Source organism: Castor canadensis, chromosome 16 (genome assembly GCF_047511655.1).
Source record: "Castor canadensis chromosome 16, mCasCan1.hap1v2, whole genome shotgun sequence".
NCBI lineage: Eukaryota > Metazoa > Chordata > Mammalia > Rodentia > Castoridae > Castor > Castor canadensis.
The window spans coordinates 9,592,652-9,615,311 of NC_133401.1; the positions used below are offsets into that span (position 1 = coordinate 9,592,652).

General features: G+C 51.0%; 2 protein-coding genes and 1 non-coding gene across 7 annotated transcripts in view; all 3 read left to right on the forward strand.

Annotated features, from left to right (window-relative positions):
* The first annotated feature begins 857 nt into the window (after positions 1 to 857).
* Positions 858 to 13,344, forward strand: Eif3k (eukaryotic translation initiation factor 3 subunit K). Its single transcript, XM_020178611.2, has 8 exons — positions 858 to 1,015; positions 2,241 to 2,339; positions 3,679 to 3,799; positions 5,129 to 5,203; positions 9,201 to 9,267; positions 9,383 to 9,460; positions 11,284 to 11,409; positions 13,280 to 13,344. Exons 1-8 carry the CDS (start codon positions 861 to 863, stop codon positions 13,309 to 13,311), a joined length of 753 nt encoding a protein of 250 aa, XP_020034200.2. The 5' UTR covers positions 858 to 860; the 3' UTR covers positions 13,312 to 13,344.
* Positions 7,422 to 7,553, forward strand: LOC141418348 (small nucleolar RNA SNORA9). Its single transcript, XR_012443005.1, has one exon. It is a non-coding gene; the product is annotated as a small nucleolar RNA SNORA9 (small nucleolar RNA).
* A 5,278-nt stretch (positions 13,345 to 18,622) lies between the features above and the next one.
* Positions 18,623 to 22,660, forward strand: part of Actn4 (actinin alpha 4) — a 67,168-nt gene continuing 63,130 nt past the window's right edge. For 3 of the 5 annotated variants that reach the window (XM_020178599.2, XM_074057181.1, XM_074057180.1), the window contains exon 1: positions 18,624 to 18,887. In XM_020178599.2, coding sequence (XP_020034188.1) covers positions 18,726 to 18,887 — 162 coding nt within the window. In that variant the 5' untranslated portion in view covers positions 18,624 to 18,725. Of the gene's footprint in view, positions 18,888 to 22,660 lie in introns of all 5 variants that reach the window. The other 2 variants (XM_020178601.2, XM_020178600.2) reach the window with 2 other exon arrangements.

The following is a 22,660-nucleotide window of genomic DNA, read 5'->3' on the forward strand; positions in this document are numbered from 1 at the left end:
GGTGCTTGCAAGTTCAGCCACAACCCAGAATCTGCACATCTGCAGATGACTGTGTAGCACATACGCCTGTTCACCTGAGACTCACACGTGCACTTTAGTGTTTGCTCCTACACGTTGCTGCGGCGCACGTATGGTGCACATGCCTGCATTCTTGTGTGTACACATGTAGATGTACTCAGAGCATTATACGTCCTGTGCATTCACGCCCGCAGTGTACAGAACCTATGCACAACTCATGGCGGCACATATGGGGCGTAGCCACCAGCCAGAAGCCTAATGGAGACTGGGCGCGATCTCAGGAGCTGCTCATCACTCCCCTTCCCCGCAGAGCACAATAGCTTTATGGGCCCCTTCTTCTGGGACTGAGACGGAAGGTGGGAACCAGGGTCCAGGTCTTGAAACTGGGAAGGTCAAGATCCTGGATTCTGGATGACTCAGGGGTGCAAGACAGGCGAGAATGACTTTAGAGACGCCCTCTCTCACGACTGCCCCAAGACAAGGCCACTACGCCCATCCGCGCACAACTGTGTGCATATACGGTCGCGCGCAACACTACGCGCGCGCCATTAAAGCTCTGTCCCCCTCCCGGAGAGCTCGCGTGCGCGCGCGTCCCAGGCTCAAGGACCGGTTTCGCCAGGCCCGGGAAAAGTTTAGCTCCACCTTGTAGCCAAGAGAACGCGCCTGCGCATTGCAGCAGAAGAGGCTTTTTCTCACGCCGTTGGTTCAGCTTGGGCGGAGCGAATGCGCACGCGCCAATTACGCCCGCTGGGAAGAAATCACGTGGCGGTCGGAAAGCGTGGCAGTTGCCGGAAGAGCCTTCCATTTCATCGTTCCCCGGAGTAGGCGAGGCGGCGTGACGTATGTTCCGTTTCCCTTACTTCCTCTTCCGGTTCTCTAGGCCTGCGCTCCCGGCGCGTGTTCGATTTCAGCTGTGGTTGTGGAAGGGGATCGTAGTCATGGCAATGTTTGAGCAGATGAGAGCGAACGTGGGCAAGTTGCTCAAGGGTATCGACAGGTCCGAGCTCGGTGTGGGGCAGCGTTCTGGCCAAGCGGGGTGAAGAAGAGGATTTACGAAGACAGCAAGGGGTTGTCAGGGCCCTGGGCTTGGCCTGGGTAGTGGTTCTCCGTCATTCTGTGGGTAGGGAGGTCATCGTGAAGGAGGAGGTGTTTAAGGAAACAGCACTAGAAAGGCCTAGAGGCAAGAGAAAGCCAAGCACTCATTTTCCTCTTTAATTGTCTTAAGGTTTCTCTCTGCTTCTCAGTCTTCCCTCTTGCTTAGTCTCCGTTAATCTCTCCCTCCTCTGCCCCTCACGTCATTCATCCAACATCTGTGCAGTGCCATTTACTCTGTCAGTAGTAGGCAGTGCTGCAAACCAGAGGTGACTGACAAGCCACAAGTCAACAAATTCTAGTGGACTGAATTCCCGTTCCAGATGGTGATAGCCAAGAGTAGTCAGGGCCAAGCTGGGGGAAGCTAGACATTGACCTGGGCAGGAGGGGATCAAGGTATGGACCGGTGTGAGATCCTGAGAGGGGTGGGCAGCCCAGATATTCAGGCAGCTGTATGTTCAGGCTGCCGTGGCTGGTTGGCTGAGGTTGGGGGGCACCCTAGACAAGATCTCGGTCTGGATCTCAGAGAGCGAGGTCTTGGTTATGGGAGGATTTTATAAGAGGTTATAGAGCTGACTTACTATTTGGGTAGAGCCACCGGCCAGGGCCAGATTTACAAGGGAAGGAAGAAAGGTCAACAAAACAGACTATAGTGTCACCTTAGCTACATAAAGGGACTGGCCTTGGCTCCTGTCTCCTCTCTGCTCACTTGTCTTTCTGGGTGTTTGGGTTTTTCTTGGGGGCGGTGTTTGAATGCAGGGGTTTGGGCTTGCAACGCAGGCACTCACAAAGCAAGTGCTCTACTGTTTGAGCCAACACCTCCAGTCCATTTTTGCTCATGTTTTGGAGATGAGGTTTTGTGAACTATTGTTTAGGCTGGCCTCAAACCATGATTTTTCAGGATCTCAGCCTCCCACATAGATAGGATTATAGGCATGAGAGATTAGTGCTTGGCATCTTTCTTCTTTTAAGACAGGATCTTACTATGCAGTCCAGGCTGACTGCAGACTCCAGACTGTGTAGCCCAGGCTGGCCTGGAATTTGTGGTCCTCTTGCCTCAGCTTGCTGAGTGCTGGAATGCAGATGGGCATCACCATACCTAGCTGCTCACTGTCTTGATTCTCCTCTAGGTATAATCCTGAGAACCTGTCCACTTTGGAGCGCTATGTGGAGACACAGGCCAAGGAGAATGCTTACGATCTGGAAGCCAACCTGGCTGTCCTGAAACTGTGAGTGTCTAGTCCTTTCACACTCCTGTGCCAGCAGCTGGCTGGCAGGGTGCTACTCCCAACACTGTCAGGTGGAGAGGTATCTGGGGTAGCCTGCAGAATGTGGCTTCTCTTTGTTGTGCAAGATTAGGAAGCCAAGGAAGCTGGAGGAGGGGCAACTTAAAAAAAAATTAATTATAAAACATATATAAGATACTTAGCTTAACAAGTAATTGTAGATGAACATCGTGTAGTTGCCACCCATGATACAAAGATGTTGCTAGTGGCACAGGCCTTGGCCATGTGCTCTGTCGTCCCCATTCTTCCCCCCCCCCTCCCCTTGGTAACCACCATCCTACTCTTGTGGCCTGGCTTCGTGTGATCTTTTACCACATGTGGGCATCCAGATGAGTTTAGCTCAGGTTTGCTTTGAACCTGACAGAGCTGTAAGCATGCAGCACAAGCGCTTTCACACCCAGCAACAGCTCAGCACTGGCTTTGTGACATCTGTTCATTTTTTGTGTGGTTGCAGTTGCCATTGCTGTACAGTGTTCCACTGTGTGACTCTGTCCTAAGGGTCTGTCCCATCGATGGATGTACTTGGTGCTTACTTGACATATTACCAGCTGGGTAGTTTTTGCAGGTTATATAGCCTCAGTTTTCACAGGCAAAATGGAGATAATGCTTGCACTTAAGGGGTGGCTTAGAATGCTATTGTGATTAGCGCAGCTTGGTGAGTGCTTACTGTGTGAAGCTGCTGTTTTTCTGTGGAGCCGGGTATGGAACTCCGGGCCTCATGGACATCAAGCACATGCTGCTTGTGCCCCAGGCTTTGTATGTGTTTCTCAGTTGCTATATTGCCCATGAAAATGATGTGTTTTGTTTTGCTTTGTTTTTTGCATTTGCTTTGAGGAGGCTGGAGATTGAATTTAGGGCCTCATTCATGCTAAGGACCATTGATCTACACTCCCCAGTCTTGTCCTCTTTTGAAAGGGAGGGAACTAAAAGCAGGGACTTTGAAATGAGCAGTCCGAGGCCATCAGCAGGGAAGTTTGAACTTAGGCTTTCAGGCTCCCGAGTTGTAATCATCACTCCAGTGCTGCTTCTGTCCTCATTTGTTTGTGGTCATATAACTGCCCCCTTCCCCAATTCAGTTTGTGTTGATTAACTGTCTACATCTCTAGACAGGAAAGTGGGCTCTGAGTTTAAGGTTCCACACCCAAAAAGTGTGGTTGGGCTTGGAACCCAACATTTCCAACTCCCAAACTCTAGACTAAAGCAGCAGCCACCTGCCTGGAAAATGGCGAGTCCTGGGGACCTGGAGTTACCACATTGTCACGTCTCTTGTTCCCTTTCTCAGGTACCAGTTCAACCCAGCCTTCTTTCAGACCACGGTCACTGCCCAGATCCTGCTGAAGGCCCTCACCAACCTGCCCCACACCGACTTCACCCTGTGCAAGTGTATGATTGACCAGGCACATGTATCCTTCTCCTCCTTCAGTGCTGTGGTGGGAGGTGGGACAGGTGCCTCTGCAAGCTCCTTCCCCGGTACCGGGTAAATGCTCTGCATTCGCTGGGCTGAACTGGGACCCCACAGTGACTGGGACAACCTGTCCCAACCCTACCCTCAAGCAGCTCTCACAGTCCAGTGAGAACACATCCCAGTGGTCAGTGCTGGAGTTAAGAGGCACCCTGTTCTGCCTGGAGGTTCCAGACAGCTTTCTGCAAGTGGGAACATAGGGAAGCCAGGGGAAAGGGAAGGCAAGGGTGATCCCGGTAAGGGGCTGGAGGGAACCGAGGAGCTCAGAGGGCTGGGATGTAGTTCAAATTTGCCTAGCAAGCATGAGAGCCTGACTTCAAACCCCAGTACTATATATAATATACATATGTATGTATATGTTGTTTTTTTCCTTATAAAAGCTGGGGAAGGAAGCGTGGTATAGGAAGGCCATGGGTTTCTCAGTGGGAGGTGCCCAGCCTGAAGGGCACTGAGGAGCCATGGAAAACTTTGGAGCTACAGGCCATTACGATCAGATTTATGCTCTAGAATGACTCCAGGAGAGTAGGGAGCCACCAACCCACAGGCAGGTGACATTGCCAGGGGCCGTGGAGAAGTGGGTTGACAGCTCCTTGAGGATCTTCGTTTACATGTGTCCTTACTGTCTGGCCCAGAGTTGGCATTCTGTGAATGTTGGGTGGAAATCTGTGAACTAGGGCCAGGTGTGGTGGATCAGTCCTGCAGTCCCAGTCCCAGCACTCAGAGGCAGCTACTGGAGAATTGCTAGTTTGAGACCAGCTAGGGCTTCATAGTGAGACCCTATCTCAAAAAAAATAAAAAAAGAAAACAGAGTGAACTTTGTCCTCTCTTACCCTTGACCTGCTCTTCCCCAAGGTCACTGACACACTCAGCAGGGTCCCCACCTGTGCCTGACAAGGTACTGTCATACCTGCCTGCTCATTGATGGTTAAACTGAGATGGCAGATGGCTCATTGAACCCATCCGCCAGATGTGTCATGGGCAGCATTGACTTGGCCCTGGCAAGTGGGTAGGCCACTGTTGATCTCATGGTCCCCACCACTGGGCCCTCAGGTCATTTCTCCCATTTGGCCATTACAAGTTGTTGCAGGGATCTCCCTCTCCCCTTTGTGCATTCCCACGAGAAATATGGTGAGGACAGCTTCAATTCCCAATTCTCGGTTCTTTTTCTGGAGAAAGGGACTTCAAGGAAGGTGATGGAGGGTGACCTGGGACCCAGCCCCAGCCTCCACAGGCTTTGTGGCCATTTACCCTTAACACTTCTTCCTTCCAGCAAGAAGAACGGCCTATCCGACAGATTTTGTACCTGGGGGATCTGCTGGAGACCTGCCACTTCCAGGCCTTCTGGGTGACTTTCCCTTGGGTCCAGGGGCAGAGCAGGGGGCTGAACTGAGGGGAACAGAGTCCTAAAAGTAGCCATGATGCCTGCTTGGCGGTGGGCCCTCTGCTGGGTGTTCAGTCTCACAGAGACCCAGGAGTCAGACTGAGCTCTATGCCCATCCTCCCACTGGGCCTCTTAGGACACACCATCAGTCATGAGCTGAAGCCCTTTATCTGCTTAGCCACTCTGAGCAAGTTCTCTCTTTGGTCCTTATGTGTGCAGCCTCCTGATAGAAGGCTAAGCTGGTGGTGGAAATGTGAGTCTATAATTTTGGAACTTGGGAAACCAAGGCAAGAGTATTGGGAGTTCAAGGCCAGCCTGGACTACATAGTGAGACCCTGTCTCAAAAGAGCAGGAGGCTAGACAGACTCCTTGTCCTTGTCACCCCTCCCAGAACTCTACATGCCTCCCGAAGCCCTTTCAAGTCTGAAGCTCTGAGTCCCTACTTCCTACCACTTTATTGGCACCAGGCCCCCTCCCTAGACAGTTGCTCCTTGTTTCTTGAAGAATTTGGTCCTTGTCACTGTTACTCCTTAGTACTTCTGTCCTAATGCTGGGAGGTTGAAAAGCCATATAGGTGATTCATTCTCACTGTGACCCCTCAGTTCTCTGCTCTCTTGTTCAAGCCACTTATCTTCCACCTGGCCTCAGCCCCTCCATCCCGGTCATCCCTGGGCCAGTCCTCTGCACATTGGGCCTCTGCAAAGTAGCAGGTAGCACTCCTTACTTGAGCTACTGCTCCAGTGCTTTTTGCTTTAGTTATTTTTCAGACAGGGTCTCATGCTAACTAACTTTGTCCGGACTAGTCTCCAAACTTGATCCTCCTACCTCTGCCTTCTGAGTAGTTGGAATTAGAAACATGTGCCACCATGCCTGGCCCAAAATACCAGCTCAAGGCCTTTGAATTTTGTTTTCTTTGGTACTGGGGTTTGAACTCAGGACCTCAAGTGTGCTAGGCAAGTGCTCTACCACTTGAGCCGCACTGCCAGACCTGAGGAGGTTTTAAATAATGATACTGTAACTTGGTTCCTGTCTGCACAGGACCCCATGGAAGTTGTCTGACTGGGGCATATTGGGATCCTAGCACATAATCCCAGGAGATTCTGGCATCCACCCAAAGTTGGGAGTCATTGCCTTTGACTTATCCTGACTAATTGCTCCTTCTGGACACTTCCTCCCAGCTCCCCAACTCACTCTATGAGACCTCCAATACTTGGCCTGGTCCTTGGACTCTGCTTCCTTCTTTGTCATAAGTCCTGTGTGTGTCCCCTACACTGTGTCTGAGGGAATGAGCACAGCTGGACAACCCCCAGGAGCTGGGGCTCTCTGCAGCATAAGGGTCCCCACCCCTCCCAGTGATCTTGTTCCTGTGCTCCAGTTACTCCTTCCCCAACCATGCCTAGGTGGTCCTTCGCACTTCCTCATCACCTCTCTTCCCGCCTTAGCTTATGATCTAGCTTATTTTCTTGGGTGAAAACAGAAGCAACTAGAAGCTGGATATGGTGGTGCACACCTGCATTCCTAATACTCTGAGGGTTGAGGCAGGAAGAGTATGGGATTATGAATTCCAGGCCAGCCTGGGCTGCATGATGAGTCCCTGTCTCAGGAAAGACAAGCTGCTAGAGCAGAATTTGTATGTTCCCAGGCCCTGACTTTTTTTTTTTTAGTACTGGAGTTTGAATTCAGGGCCTCACACTCGCTAGGCTCTACCACTTGAGCCACTCTACCAGTCCATTTTTGTGATGGATTTTTTTTGAGAAAGGGTCTCGTAAACTATTTCCTTGGGCTGGCTTTGAACTAAGATCTTCCTGATCTCTGCCTGCTGAATGACTGAGATTACAGGCATGAGCCACTGGCGTCCGGCAGACTCTGACATCATGTGTACAGCTCACCTAGTACTTTTCTGTTTCATCAGGCAAATGGTCAAGGTACTGAAGCCCCTTCCTGCTCACCCCACAGTGCGACACACAGCTGTTCTTTCCACCCCTCCCTCACATCCCATCTGCCTGTCATCATAGAAATATGGCTAGCATCTAAGGCAAAAGAGGATTGTCCCTTGACCTCCACTTTCCCTACCAATTCCACTCATCTCCTCTTTCAGTGCTCCACTTACAGCCGTTTTTCTGGGTAAGAGGCCTAGCTAGCTCTGTTTGCCTGGGTCTTTCCTGGTTCTAAACCCAAAGTCTAGCAAGCCTCCAGCGTGCTTGGGTCTGCTGTGACCCTGGGCATTCCTACAGTGCTTGCCAGAACAATTGGAAATGGTTTGAGGCCTTGCCCTGCTCCATCCAGAGCAAGGTTATAGAAATTTCTGACAATTGCTTGCTCAAAACGAAACACAAATAAACAAAAGCCTCACGTCCCATAATCTCATGTCGATTGGGCAAAGCAAGGCTGTTGGTTATGCTGCTCCAAGGACAGGCCAGGCTGCTGTGCTCCATACCCTCTTCTCCCCCTGTTGACTGGAACCCCCTCCACTTGGCCCACTCATGCTGCGGTGACAAACCCTACTCCTCAGCACGCACGCTACAGGAGAATGTGTGTTTTATTTTTTTGGTAATCCCAGCACTCAGGGTTCCTCCTGAGACAGGAGGATCTTGAGTTCAAGGGCAGTCTGGACTGCAGAGCAAGACCCTGTCTCAAAAAACAAACAAACAAACAAACAAACCTGAGTGCCAGTGGCTCATGCCTGTAATCCTAGCCTTGGAGGCTGAGATCAGGAGAATCAAATTTCAAGGCCAACCCAAACAGTTCCTGAGACCTCATCTCCAAAATAACCATAGCAAAATTGACTGGAGAAGTGACTCAATCGGTAGAGTGCCTGCTTTGCAAGTGAAAGGCGCAGATTTCAAACCCCAGTGCTGCCATAAATGCAAAACAAAAGCAAGTTGTTCTTCTTGGATACACATTGCTAGATCCAATGGGCTGGTCTCTTGACCTAATCTTACCCTCCCAACAGCAAGCAATATAGGTGATCACGCCCTGCTTCCCAAACCCTCTGTCACTTGGCAAGGAGGATAGCTGTTCTCCTGGTTTTCTTCTGAGTTCACTGGCTGCTCCTTAGTGTCCCTTCATCCCTCCTCCACCTCACCCCCCCCACCACAATGCACACACACTCCTGATGGTGGGACCTTTCTGGGAAGGTGGTGATTGAACAGAAACCTGAGGGAGAGGAGGGTGGTAGCCATGGGGGAGAACTCCAGGCACAGCAGTGGTGCAAAGAGCCTGAGGTGGGTAGGTACCTAACAGGTTAGAGGAGCAGTGAGGAGCCCTGTGGCTGGAGCCAGGTGAGTGAAAGGGAGTCAGGGCACAAAAAATGCTGTGGCCCTTAGAAGGTCAGCAGGGACTGGGCACCCATGGCTCACGCCTGTAATCCTAGCTACTCAGGAGGCTGAGTTCAGGAGAATCAAGGTTTAAAGCCAGCCCCGTGAAATAGTTCAGGAGACTGTCTCAAAAAGACCCATCACGAAACAGGGCTGGTGGAGTGGCTCAAATGGTAGAGCACCTGCCTAGCAAGTGTGAGGTCCTGAGTTCAAACCCCAGTACTGCCGAAAGAAATGTCTGGCATGGGTATGTGGCTAAATTCATTTGACTAATCTGTGTGTCCCGTTTGTGGGGTTTGGGTTTCAGCCTGCCAGGTTCAACTCCCAAGCTACGATCTTAGACAAATCACTTGGTCCTGTCTCCCCAGTACTAAAATGGGCATAACAGTAGCTTAAGTCACAGGGCTGCACACGAGAGAATGGCCACTGTGGGGCGAATGTTCACATGTTAGCTGCTACTAACAATGTTCTTATTTATTGAGACAGGGTCTTGCTGTATAGCCCAGGCTGGCCTGGAACTTGCTCTATAGCCCAGGCTGGTCATGAACTCTCGATCCTCCTGCTTCAAACTCTCAAACATTAACATCACTGATATCACAATGCTATCGGTATTAACACTGTGAACACCCTTACTCCTCTCACAGCAAGCCCTGGATGAAAACATGGATCTCTTAGAAGGTATAACTGGCTTTGAAGACTCTGTCCGGAAATGTAAGTCCTTCTCTGAGCCTAGGCTCCGAGGGGAAGTGTGTGTGTATGTGGTGGAGGGGGGTTGGCAGCAGGGTCCTAGGGGCTGTCCCTTACCACCATTGTCTCCAATCTCTAGTTATCTGCCATGTCGTGGGCATCACGTACCAGCACATCGACCGCTGGCTGTTGGCTGAGATGCTTGGGGATCTGACAGGTAAGGCCTCTGGGTCCTTTGTGCCAATCTGGAAGGTTTGGGGTGGGCAGGGGCTTGGGCCTCAGCCAGCTCAGGTGGACACGTCTGGCCTCTCTAGGTCATCACCAAGCCTAGGGAGGAAAAATGGGCTTGGGCTTGGTGCAGAATGCACCCTGCCTCGGGAAGTGCCATGTCATTTGTTTATTGACTCCATCAACCAACTAGACACTGGGCACATGGCAGTGAACAAAGCAGAATGGCCAAGAAACAGAGAAGGAGGTGTACATGTCCCGTGGCAATTCATGCCCTGTGAGACAGCTCGTTTGACAGTTACCCCAGTGGAGTGAGGTGACCAGCCTGAGGGCAACATGGACATTGCGATCTTGGAGCAGGGCCTGCCTGTCAAACTTACAGGGTGGCATGGGCCTATAGCCAGAGCAGAGTGACTGAGGGGCTGAGGGCAGGGAGATGGTTAGAGGGGAACTTCCAGGTCACGGGGATCTTAGAGGACTTTGTCCTTCCCTGAGTGAGAATGGTCCGAGCACGGGGAGGGTGGCTGTGATTGGGTAATGTTTTTAAAAGATTTCCTCCAAAAAGTAAACCAAAGTGTTTGTGCCTTTACTGTTGCAAAAAGGAAAGTCAAGAAACTAAGGGAAGTAATTACAACTGGGAGGGGAAGCGGATGCAGGGAGGAAATGATGGGCTTAGGTACTGGGGCCTGAACTCAGGGTCTTCACCTTGAGCCACTCCACCAGGCCTTTTTTGTGATGGGTTTTTTTGAGATAGGGTCTTGTGAACTGTGATCCTCCTGATCTCTGCCTCCTGAGTAGCTAGGATTACAGGTGTGAGCCACCGGCACCTGGCAGGTTTTTGCCTTTTAATCCAGGTAGGGTGTGTGTGTATTGTTTGGTTTTTAGTGGAAGCTAACTTTTTTATGAGACATTTTTTGTCTGGCACTTACTTCGTGTTTTACATTGGGTGGATGTTTTGCTTTTTTTTTTTTTTTTTTGGTGATGTGGGGTTTGAACTCAGGACCTCAAGGTTGCTAAGCAGGCACTCTTGGCTGCTTGAGCCACTCCACCACTCCACCAGCCCTTTTTTTTGTGATGGGTTTTTTCAGGATAGGGTCTCCCGAACTATTTGCCTTGCTTTGAACCTCTATCCTCCTGATCTCTGCCTCCTGAGTAGCTAGGATTTCAGGCGTGAGCCACCAGTGCCTGGCTGTTTTGCATATTTAAAAGTGAAAGTTGCATACCAAGTGTAGTAGTTCCTGGCTATAATCTCAGCTGAGGTAAGAGGATCTCAAGTTTGAGGCCAGCCTGGGCTAAAAAAGAAATTGAATTTAGTGTGAGGATTAGGCAGATCTGTATGGAATTATTAAACAGTCCCACAGGAAATCAGGTGACTAAATGCTGTTCAGTCAGGACAACTATGGCAGCGTGTTTCCTTAGGGCCAAACAGCTTACTGTTAGTGATAGTGACAGTAGCTTAATTTTCCTGCATTTCATCTTGGTGGAGGGAGAAGAAGGAAAGTAACTACACCACTCTTATAGGAAGCAGAGGATTTGCCCTGGGAGAAGACAAAGCCCTGTCTGGAAAAAATGAGAGAGCTGGGGAGCGCCCTCTGGTGGGCATGTGGAGAATGAGCTACAGAAGGTGGAAATGGCTGCAGAGTGGCCCATGTGGCCACAGCTGCTGTGTTGGCAGGAAACAGAGCAGTTAGGGAAGCAGGGCACCTGCCTGGTGAGCCCTGCTACCTCTGACACACAGTGCTGTCATCATCCATGTCCCTTGTGCTGGGGATCAGGCAACTGACACCCTTGTGCTGCCTGTGTTGCCTGCAGACAATCAACTGAAGGTGTGGATGAGCAAATACGGCTGGAGTGCTGACGAGTCAGGGCAGATCTTCATCTGCAGCCAGGAAGAGAGCATCAAGCCCAAGAACATCGTAGAGAAGATCGACTTTGACAGTGAGTGGTGGCGCAAGGTCTCAGGCTGTGGGGTGAAGGGGTTGCCCTTCCACAGAGACCAGGGCTGGGGCGCAAAGGACCAGGCTGGGGAACTTACATCTACCAGACCCCTACGGGCCTATCTTGAGACTTCTGGCCCAGTGAGGAATGGCGGGAGTGCTGGGTGGCCTTCCCTGATGCTGTAGGCCTTGTGTCCCTCCTCACGGAGCTCCACAAGACTTCCTAGAGCTGGGTGTGGTGGCACACACCTGTAATCCCAGCTTTTAGGAGGCTGAGGTTGGAAGATGGAGAGTTCAAAGCCAGCGTGTGTTGTATAGCAAGACCTGCCTAAAAAAATCCCAAAACAACAACAAAAAGATTTCCCAGGGCCTAGAGGGGCCTGACAGGGTTTCTCCATTACCCTTCTGGGCCCAGGAGCTCTGTCTCTGACTCTCCTTTGTCCTTGTCCTCACGGCAGGCTCCAGTCAGGTTAGCTGGTGGGACTCAGTTCTCTACCTCATAGCTGGCTAACTTAGGGTAATCTCATCTCTCTGTGCCTTAGTTTTCTCATCTAAGAAATGGGGGTGACAATAACAATGACAAAACACTGTGGTGGGTTTTTATGTGGAGTGTGCTTGAACTGGGGTTTGAACTCAGTCATGCTTGCTAGGCAGGTGCTCCACCACTTGAGTCAGGTCCCCAGCATTAACACTGTGATTTTTATACTTGAGTACCTACTCTATAAGGTTAGTACCCTCATAGTAATTAATTAATACCATAGATGTTAATTAATACCAAGGTATGCCTACCTTGTGGAATGATGGGTGTGAAGTGAGAAACCTACCCATAGCACTTAGCAAAGAGCACAGTACAATAATTGTCCATTACTCTTGTCACCATCACACATTTGTCTAACAGACTCAACAAAAAAGAGTTAGAAGCCAGGCGTGGTGGGACACAGCTATAATCCCAACCCTCAGAAGATTGGAGCAGGAAGATTGTGAGTTTGAGGCTAGCCTGGGATATGTAGCAAGATCCTGTCTCTAAATAACTGAATAGGTAAAGAAAGTGGCATAGCCTTTTAACTGGTGTGCAGTGCCTCACTCTTCTCGATTGGGCCCTGGTCTCTTCCTCGCCCACTTCATTGTGATCCTGGCGTTCTGTGTTTTTAGCTTGTGGTGCTGGGCTTTGGATTCTGGGTCTTATGCTTAGCTGGGCAGACACGTTGCTGCTTGAGCCATGCCCACAGCCTTTGATTTGGGTGTTTGACGCCAGAACATGGCCACCGCTGCCTTCTCCATCCGTAGCAGTAGTTTGGCTTAAGGAGCAGGGTGGCGCCATGGACACCTCAGCACCTGTGGACATTCACCTTTAAAAGGAAGCCTCATTGTGTTGAGGTCTTGGAAAACCTACAGGGGTAAGCCCTTCGTTCACAGTCAAAAGTACCATGGTGATTGGACTGGGGGCATGACTCAGTGGTACAGTGTGTGCCTGGTTGAACAGGAGACCCTGAGTTCAGTCTCCAGTAACCCATCCCCCCAAAAAAAGAAAAAGTACCACGTGGGGATAATGACCAACAATACTTAGACTAGGAGTGGCTCTCACAGTCCTACAGGGTGGTGTTTACAGATGGGGAAACTGAGGCACAGAGATGCTAAGTAACTTGCCCAGGGCCACCCAGCTGTTACCAAGCAGCAGAAGTGAGATTTGAGCCTAGGCCTTCTTTCTCCACAGTCGATGTTTGTTTTTGTTCACTTTTAAAACTGCCTGGTAACCTGGGCTCAGAAGGGGCTGGTAATCCATCCCTGAAGGATTGTGGTGCAGAGGCAGGCAGCTGGAGGTTCCCTTCTTGCTCTTCCAAGTTCATCCTGGACCCTCCTCTTCTCAACAGGTGTGTCCAGCATCATGGCGTCATCCCAGTGACTGCAGGTGTTTTAATAAAGATTTGTTGACTCAGCCCTGGTGTGTTCTGCTCCCTGTGCATGTCCTGCCTCTCTCCTCAGCCAGCAGAGGGAGCCCGGGAGTGGGCCTCTGCGCCCCGAGCTGGGCCTGCCCCCCTCTCGGGGCTTCCTCCTTTCTTCCCCTGGACTTCCCCCTTGCCGCACCCTGCAGCCTTTCACCCCACCCCCACCTTCCTGACCTGCAGCAAGGGTGAGTCAGCTTGGAGGAGGGAAGGGCATGGCTGTGGGAGCCTGGCCCTACCACCAGCCCAGGGCTGGGCTCATAGCAGAGGGCCGGTTGGATCGGTGTCCTTGGGCTGGTGACCCTGCCTCTGTTCCTTAACTTCCTCATCTGGAAGGGAGAGGACAGTGCGCCCTTCTGCAGGGTGTGAGCACCAGGAGCTCTTGTGAATGAAGGGCTGGGGTCAGGGCCTGGCCTGTTCTCACTCTTTGTGTGAGCCATCAGATGGGCGTGGTGGTGGTACAGCCCAGCACTCCCAGTCTGAGGCAGGACAGTTCCGAGTTCCAGGCCAGCCTTAAAAGAACAAAAAGTAAGCTGCTATTATTTTCAGATTTCAGAGTTTGTCATGTTGGCAAACCAGTCCTCCCATACTTCAGGTCAGAGAAACTGCTGGAAATTGGGACATCCTCAAGCAAGGCAGCCATTCTCTGCCCAGCTCATGCCACTGAGTGGTTAGCAGGGTGGTTTTCAGGTGATTTCCCCATGGTTGGGTGGGGGGGAGGGCAGGGGAGAAGGTGTGAAGACAATAGGGAAATAGAGATGAAATGCCTCAGGAGGATGTCGGCCCTTGGTGTGGACTGGCCACCACTACCATGTGCCAGCTGCCAGCCTGCCCAGCCCTCTGTGCTGCACATTCCTCAGAGGGCTCTGTCTTGGGGAGCCAGGGTGGGACAGGCACCCTTTTCCCTGAGCTCCAGACCTTAGCAGGAACTAGGAAGTGTCCCAGCCCCAGGGATAGGACAAAAGCGTGTTGGACACACAAACTTGTGCAGATTAGAGAGGTACCCCTGTGGGTAGGGCGACAACCAGGCATCTGCTTGGCAGGTGTCCTTGTGTGGCACACAACCTGTGCAACTGGCCTTGGCTGCTCCATACGGGGAGAAATGACCTTTTGTCCTTTGGCAGCCACATCTTGTCCTGCTTTGCCATCCTGCTTTCACTGCAGGACTGTACTTTGAGCAGCTGGCTCTGGCCAAAGACTGCCTGGGTTCACATCTCAGCCTAGTGTCTTTTGGACATGTTAGCTCACATCTCTGTGTCTGGGATTTGTGGCTGGGGAGGGTCACAACTGTACCTCCTTCTTGAATTGGGACTCTGTGGCTGCAAAGTTTGGAACAGCTTGGCATTTTGAGAGATCATAAACTTGCTGTCTGCAGATTCCGCCAGGCAATTGCTTCTGATACCCTCTTGGGTTCAGGCCTGCTGTTCTGGCTGCTTCCACATCACCAAGGACTTCTCAGTATCTGCTCTTGTTCCCACCCTGTGAAGATATCACCTTCCCAGTCAACTGCCATTAAGTGCCAACAGTGGTACAAGGGCTGGGGTGTCGTCCAGTGGTAGTGTGGTTTAGCATGCACAAAGCCCTGGATTCTATCCCCAGAACCCCAGAATAAAAAGGTGGAATAGACATTTAATTAACTCTGACCAAATACCAAAATGGTGAACTGGAAACCTTCTGGTCTCTTCCTACCCATTCAGAGCCCCTATCCTACTGCCCTTTGGCCCTCAGTAGACATTCAGCTGATCTCACCAACTGTCTGTGGATAGCTGCAAGAAGCGGCCTCAAGGCTGGCAATTACAAGGAGCCTTTCATCTGAGCCTCCCTGGCTATGCTGTAGGCTCCATGTCTGAGACCTTGGTCTGGGAGGTTTCTCTATGTCCAACAGAAGTAGGCGGGGAGGGGCTGATGGCCCAGCACCCAAGGGACCTGCCCTCCTCCACCAAGACTGGTCCTAGTGCAAAGTCCTGGACTTGTTCTCCCAGACAGTCAGGAGCCCAGCTTGGGAAACAGTCAACACACCTGGGGGCATAGGCATCCCCTGGGAAAACAGGCTTGTCCCTTCCCCTGCTTGCTAGGGATTCCTTCAACCACCTTAGGGAGGAGAGCAGCTCCTGTACCTGCGGGGAGAGTGGGGGGGACTGGGTCTTCTAATCCCGACCCCAAGTTGTTGGACTGAGGTAGAAACCCCTCCTACAATCAGTTCCCCTTGTAGTCTAACTCAGATCTTTAGCTTCCTGACAACCATCCCCCCTCAGGTCCTTCCCCATCTCAATAAAGTTCACACTTCCTGGTTGTTTAGGTTTCCAAAACTTAGAAGCAGTTATGATTCTCCCAACAAAGTCAAGTTCATGCCGTGTCACCTCCACTCTCCCAGTTCCAATCCTCCATGGTACTGTGCTCTGACGTGACCCTGGTCCTTACTGCCTCAACTGGACCACTGCAGCAGGCCCCTTAGTGGGTTCCTTGTGCCCAAACTTTCAATCCATTCCCCTTGTGTACCCATAGGGACACTAACAGTGGGACCAGATCTCACCCCCAACTGCTGAAAATCCCACCTGAACTTCCCACTGCATTTAGGATAAAAGTCTAGTACTGGGATTTGATCTCGGGGCCTTTGGCTTGCTAGGCAGGTGCTTGCCCATCAAACCATGCCCCCAGCCCTAAAATACCTTGTACCTGCCTGATGATACCCAATAGAGACCGTGCCATACCAGAGCTGTATTTAATGATGTTACTCTAAGATGGTTTCTTTCCAGATGATTGAGAAGCTAAAAAAAAAAAAAAAAAAAAAATAGTGCCAGGTACCACAACAGTAACAGAACTTTCTGGGGTATTGTTTTACTTGTTTTTTTAAATGGCATGTGCAGGATGTCTATAATTTTGTCCAGCTGTTCCTGCTACTGATGTATAACACTGCTGTGTTTGGTCTTTTTATATGACCATAACTATATATACAAATATGTGAACTTTTGGAACTTAGTATCCCACTTTATTGTGTTGCGTTGGCATTGTACATAAATTAATAGCCATATTGGTCTAGAATCATTGAACTTAATTTTTTCATTGGTACAGGGGTAACTCAGTTTGTTAACTATGTAAGTTCTTACTACATGGGCTTGATTACATAAACTAATAAAGTATTCTCTAATGAAAAAAAAGAAATGTCAGCATCTGAAATGGTGACAATTTTTGTGTGTGTGTGTGTGACTTTGGTTTGGAACCCAGGGTCTTTGGCACCACACTAGGCAAGCAACACCCCCAGTCCAGGGTGCTGTCTTATATAGGGTAGATAGGGAAGATCTCATGGATCAGGTGATATTTCTGCAAAGATTCACAGTAGAAGAGGTCATGAGCCACTGAAATCTAGAATCTGGGGAAAGTGGCAAACAGTGATAACATGTCACCACGTACAGAGGCCTGAGGCTGAGTGTGTTCCCTAGCACGTTGCAAAAAACAGTTAAGAATCTGGTCACTGGTGGCTCACGCCTGTAATCCTAGCTGCTCAGGAGGCAGAGATCAGGAGGATCGAAGTTCCAAGCTAGCCCTGGGCAAATAGTTCTGGAGACCCTATCTCAAAAAAACCATCACCAAAAAAAAAAAAAAAAAAAACTGGTGGAATGGCTCAAGCAGTAAGAGCGCAAGCATGATGTCCTGAATTCAAACTCCAGTGCCGCCGAAAAAAACAGCAAGGTTGCCAGCAAACTAGGACTAGCATGGGAGGTGAGCCCAGGAGAACAGGAACCAGGATGTGGAAGACCTGGGTTAGGCCTTTTGGCTGTTTCAAAAACTGGGCTGGGCTGGGCTGTGACAGGGTAGGGTGGCCTCCTGCAGTCCTCCACCTTGCCTTTGCTTTTACTCTAGTGTGGAGTCTCAAGAGGGTTCTGAGAAGAGGGAGGGGCATCATCTCACTCAGGTGTTCACTGGCTCTGGCTTTTTGCTGGAAAGAGTGTGGGGAAGGCTAGATGTGGTGGTTGGTTCACTCCTGTAATTACAGAAGTTGAGGCAGGAGAATCTTGAGTTCCTGCCTGAGATATATAGGAAAACTATCTCGAAAAGGGCGGGGGGGGGGGGGAAGAGATTGAGATTGTGGAACTGAGGGAGGGAGGGGGATCCTGGAAACAGGAAGGAGGCTGCTGTGATGGTCCAAGGCAAGCTAGGGTGAGGCTGGACAGACAGGGTAGGATCATGGACAGGGGGAAGTGGGTCGAATCTGGCTGAACTTCTGGGTGTGGGTGTAAAGACAGGAGTGAAAGATGACTGCTACGTCATTGTCGAGCTCATGGAAGAATGGAGGAGTCACTCACTGAAATGGGGATGACTCCACTCTAGGAAAATCAGGTTTCACTGCAAGAGCTCAGTTTTGAATATTTATAGTTGAGGTGCCCATTATCGTGGCACTGTCGTTTATCTGTATTTGTTTGCTTATTTATTGTTGCCCATCCCCACTACAAGGTTAGTCACTTGGTGACCATTAAATAGGTGCTCAGTACATGTTTGTTGAATGAATGAGGATTGAAAACTCTAAAGAATCCTCTGCTTTCCTAGTCAGCCAGTACCGATTGCAATCCAATCTAACTCTCATGTCCATTTCCACCATCTTCTCCACAAGGCCTACCCCGAGTACTTTGCATTCCTGCTTATGCTAGATTTTTTTTCCTTTCTTTTCTCTTTCCTTTTTTTGGTGGGATCAGGTTTAAACTCAGGGCTTCTCACTTGCAAAGCAGGCACTCTACCTCGTAAGCCATGCCTCCAGTCCATTTTGCTCCGGTTGTTGTGGAGATGGGGTTTCCAGAACTATTTCCTGGGGCTGGCCTCTAACCGCGATTGGCTGGATCTCAGCCTCCCAACCAGCTAGGATCACAGGTGTGAGCCACTAACGCCCACCTAGATTTATTTTTGTCTCCCTTCACTAGAAGATCGTTTCATGAGGGCAAGGATTTAGTGCCAATGCATGGCACGCGGCGGTCAATAAATACTTGTGACGTTTGAATTGTAGAACGGGAGTACGTTCCACGCCAGAGCAGGTGAAGGCCAGAAGCCGAACCCCACCTTGTGACTCATTCCGGCTTCTGCCCTGCCCACACGCAGATGACGTGCGCGTTCACGCGGAGGAGGGGCGCGGCTCGCTAGAGAGCGGAGGGAGGAGGTTGGCTCTGCGCAGGCGCCAAGCTCCCGTGGGCGGTGCTTAGCCCGTCAGGTGCGCGCGCGCGGGAGGGCGGTGGCGGCGCAGTGCGCAGACGCGGCGGGCAGTGCGCAGGCGCCGGGGGAGGGCGGGCTATAGCAGCTGAAGCAGCGGCTGCGGCGGAGGCTTCGGCATAGGGGCGGGAGCTGAGGCGGGAGAAGACCGGCTGGTGGGCGAGCAAGAGGCGGCGGAATGGTGGACTACCACGCGGCGAACCAGGCGTACCAGTACGGCCCCAGCAGCGGGGGCAATGGTGCTGGCGGCGGGGGTAGCATGGGCGACTACATGGCCCAAGAGGACGACTGGGACCGGGACCTGCTGTTGGACCCGGCCTGGGAGAAGCAGCAGCGCAAGGTGCGCGGGCCGGACGGGCTGGGGGGAGGAGCGGGGGAGGGGGTTGAAGGTATACAGAGGGAATTGAGGGTCCTGGGAAGGAATTGGCGATGCTGGGGAGGTATTTGGCGTCCCGAAAAGGAATCGCAGAGCTTGAGGAAGGAATTGGGAATGTGGAAAAAATAAATTAGCGGCCAGGCAGGGAATATGGGAATCCACAAAAAAGGAATCAGGAGCCTGGTGAAGGGTTTGGAAGGTCTGGGCGAGGAATAATTGGGGGACCCGAGAAGGTGATTGGGGAGGCTAAAGTAGAATTGGGAGGGTAGAATTAGGGGTCTGGGAGCCTAAGTGTGGAGAGGGCGATTGCGATGGGAAAGATTGAAATTGAGGGAGTATTAGGCTGGGGGGTGGCTATCTAAAGGAGATGAAGAGTCAGGAAGTCTGAAGATGAAGTCGGGGGGCCACGGAGGGGTTGTGTTGTTTGAAGAGGGAGATGGAAGGAGTAAGGTATAAAAAAGCATGGGTTTGGGGGAGAAGGGGTGTTAAGGGTGGCTGGTGGGACTAGGGACCTGAAGAGGGTGGGGTGCTGAGGGGAGAAGTTAGGGCCTGTGAATAAGACGTTTGTGAGGTTTATTGGGGTGCCTAGTTGTAAAAGGAAGATTGGAAGCTAGGGGGATTAAGAGCAATTGATGGGTGAAGTCCAAGTGGGGTACAGAGAGTATTTGGGGGTATTTTGGAGACCGATAGGAGGTGGAAAAGTTCAGAAAGGGGCTGGTGGAGCCTGTGGCCTGGAAAGGGTGAGAAGGTGGTAGGGAGCATGAGCTGGAATGGTGGGTGCTGGGAATGTGAGAGTGCCCGGAGGGGGGAGGATTGTGTCTTTTGGTGGGAGGGGGGGCAGATGAAAAGGTCCTAGGACAGAGTGTGTTTTCTGGTGGCACTTTGTGGAGTGGAGGCAACTTGTGGGGGGACCCACACTATGGAAAGGGAGATCAGAAGTAGAGCAGGCCAGGGAAGGTGTTGGGGGCAGTAATCCAGATGTGGGGTGCTAGAAGAGGGTTTGAGTGTTTGCAGGAAGAGCCAAGAAAAGAGGGTGTTAAGTGGGGTGCAGGGAGAAGGGTGGTTCAGGTGTGTGAAGTGGGCGGGAGGTACAGAAGCTAGAAGCATGTAGTATGTTCTGGAGATTGAGATTTTCTTTCCAGGTTTGTTACTGATCGCCTTTGTGGCCTGCATCTCTCAGTGTCGACAGGTCTGTCATCTGTGCCATGAGGAAGGCCGCTTTGGTGATTTTGCAAAAGGGTGGGGGTGGTGGAGTTGGGAATTTGGGAGAGGGTTCTCCTTCAGATTTCTGAAGGGCGTGCACTCAAGGGGCTGAGTTGGTGCTGGGGGCTGGGCACAAGCAGAGGGGTGGGAGGAGACACTGCGCCGGGCAGCCTGAGGTGGGACCAGTATAACCTTGGCTAAATTACCCATGTCAGCGTGAATGTCCTCATCAGTTATGATGGGCTAGAGAGTGGCAGTGGTGTGGTGGGGTGCCTTTCCAGTTGCCTCACCTATCTCGGGGTGGGCGTGTTGAGATAACTGGAGCACACATTTGGGGGAGGGGGAGATCTAGTCTGGAGTCCCAACAATAATTTATTGCCCAAGGCAGTGCCAGGTTGGAAAAAATTGAGAGTTGCCAAGATACTGGGAGGGGAACAGGGCCACAGCGTTGGTTCTGAGACTGTCTGGGATCTGCCTTCTCCATCTTTAGGTGCTTGCGAAAATGAGCCCTGGATAGTGGAAATAGGGTACCTTCCTTCCTCTCCTTTCCTGTCTCCTACCACTACCCACGAGTACCTCCTTTCGCTGTTCCTGGCCCCGCCCCTCTGAGAGTTAGGGTGTGTGCTCTTCATGGTTATAGTCTCCCTTGCCCACAGGGTGAGGCTGGGCTCATTGAGGCCCTGGGCGGGAACCAGGACTCACCGGAACCCAAAGGCCTTGCTGTGTGTGTCATTCTCCCTCCTACTTCCCAGCTCCCTTCCTGCAGGGCCAGGCAAGGCTAAGGGAAAGGGTGGTTCATGGCGTCCTCTAACAGCAGCTGCTTTGGATTCTCAGTAAGGGCCAGATTCTAGTGCACCCTGCTTCATACTTACTCCAGCAAATATTTACATTTGGCTGTCTATAGGGAAAAAGGACTGCTTCACCTCTGTGCCCCTTCCTGCTGTGGGGCAGGGATCCTTTGTGATATGGGGAAAGGGGTTTTGGAAAGGGAGACAGCAGTTTCTCCTTTTCTCTGCTGTCCCAAGAGAAACCCCTATCACACCCGGGCTGCCCAGGCCTTTTCTGTTGCAGTGTCACTTTAGTGAACAACAGACTGCCCTTCTTGCCTCTCCAAGGCCAATCTACCCAGCACAGGAAGAGTCACAGTCGTTCTGTACATACTCACCAGAGAGCTGAAGCAGGGGTTGGCCCAAGTCAGGGTGTGTGTGTCACCCTTCTACCTGAATGCCCTTTGTTCTAACTTCTAGGGGCCCCACTACCCCACGCATTGTCTAATAGGTGGGTTACGCAACATTGTTCACATGGGAAGGAAGGCCTTGAGTGTTCTCTTTGGTAGATGGCGAGAACTGCTTGGTTTTTGAGCAAGGTTTTTTTTTTTTGTAAGGTGTGTGTAGGGGGGTCTCGCTATGTTGCCCATACTAGCCCTGATGATCCTCCTGCCTCTTTATAGTCTGCAGTTCCCTCTCCTGATTTCTAAAACGGGCCTGGGTAGCCTTGTCACCCCTGCTCTTGTGGAAGGGTGATATCTCTTGACACTTAGCCCAAAATGTCTCATGGTAGCAGAAGGAAACACCTAGCTTGCTAAGCTTTGTGTTCATTGGAACAGTGTTTGCAGGGCCCCAGAGTTTAGACCCTGACCTTTGGCTTGGACTTACCAAGTACGAGTTAATTATTTGAAAGTTCTGGTGGTGTTTTTCTCCAAGTAGATGTTTTTTTCATTCTCTTTTCTTTTTCTTTTTGTTTTAGGCTGATGATGGAGGCCCCAAAGTAGCCATCTGTTATTTTGCTCCATTACTCTTAATTGCTTGCCTCTTAGGATTTGGCTAAGACTAACAGATCCTTAACAGTTTTCAAAATTGAATAACATACTTACTTAAAAAAAAAAAAAGGTAACCAAACATAGTGTTCTCAAGAAATAAGACTGTAAATATATGAGGGGGACAAGTACAGTTGGCATGCCATGCCCTCCTGGGAGAGGGGAGCAAGGAACCACTCAGCTGCTAGCATTCTGTTTCCTTCCTCCTGTTCCCAGAAAATGTGCATTTAGAACATGACTTTTCTAATGACTGAAGAAGTAGTAGGCCAGGCATGGTGATACACAGGTATAATCCCAGCACTCAGGAGGCTGAGACAGGAGGATCTTTTATTAGAGACAAGCCTGGGTACATAGTGAGACCTGTCTAAAAAAAAAAAAAGATATGGGAGGATGGCTTGGGAGCACAGTCACCTGGCTGAGTTGAGATCTGGTTGTGGCATTGGAGTGGCGCCTGCCACCTCACCTAATGCAAGGTGGTGCAGGGCGTGGGCCTGGGATTGCCTTTGCTTTTAGAGACACTCTGACTGGTTCCGGCTTTGGAGACCAAGTGGGAGGCTACCTTGACTGGAGGGAGCTGACTCACCCTCCAGTTGGTCTCAGGCTAAATGCTTTCATTTAATGTCAGCCAATTACTTGGCCTCAAGTGGGCTGCCTTGTGGGGAAAGTTGAGTGAAAGTGATGGTGGGAAACTGCAGGAGAGCTGGGTGTGGTGGTGCAG

What these genes read in the sequence shown, in the direction of transcription:
- Eif3k (XM_020178611.2), top strand. Translation starts at nt 861, where the DNA reads ATGTTCCGTTTCCCTTACTTCCTCTTCCGGTTCTCTAGGCCTGCGCTC. An exon ending in AACCTGGCTGTCCTGAAACT is followed by an intron (nt 2,340 to 3,678) that starts GTGAGTGTCTAG and finishes TCCCTTTCTCAG; the next exon opens with GTACCAGTTCAACCCAGCCT. An exon ending in GATGCTTGGGGATCTGACAG is followed by an intron (nt 9,461 to 11,283) that starts GTAAGGCCTCTG and finishes TGTTGCCTGCAG; the next exon opens with ACAATCAACTGAAGGTGTGG.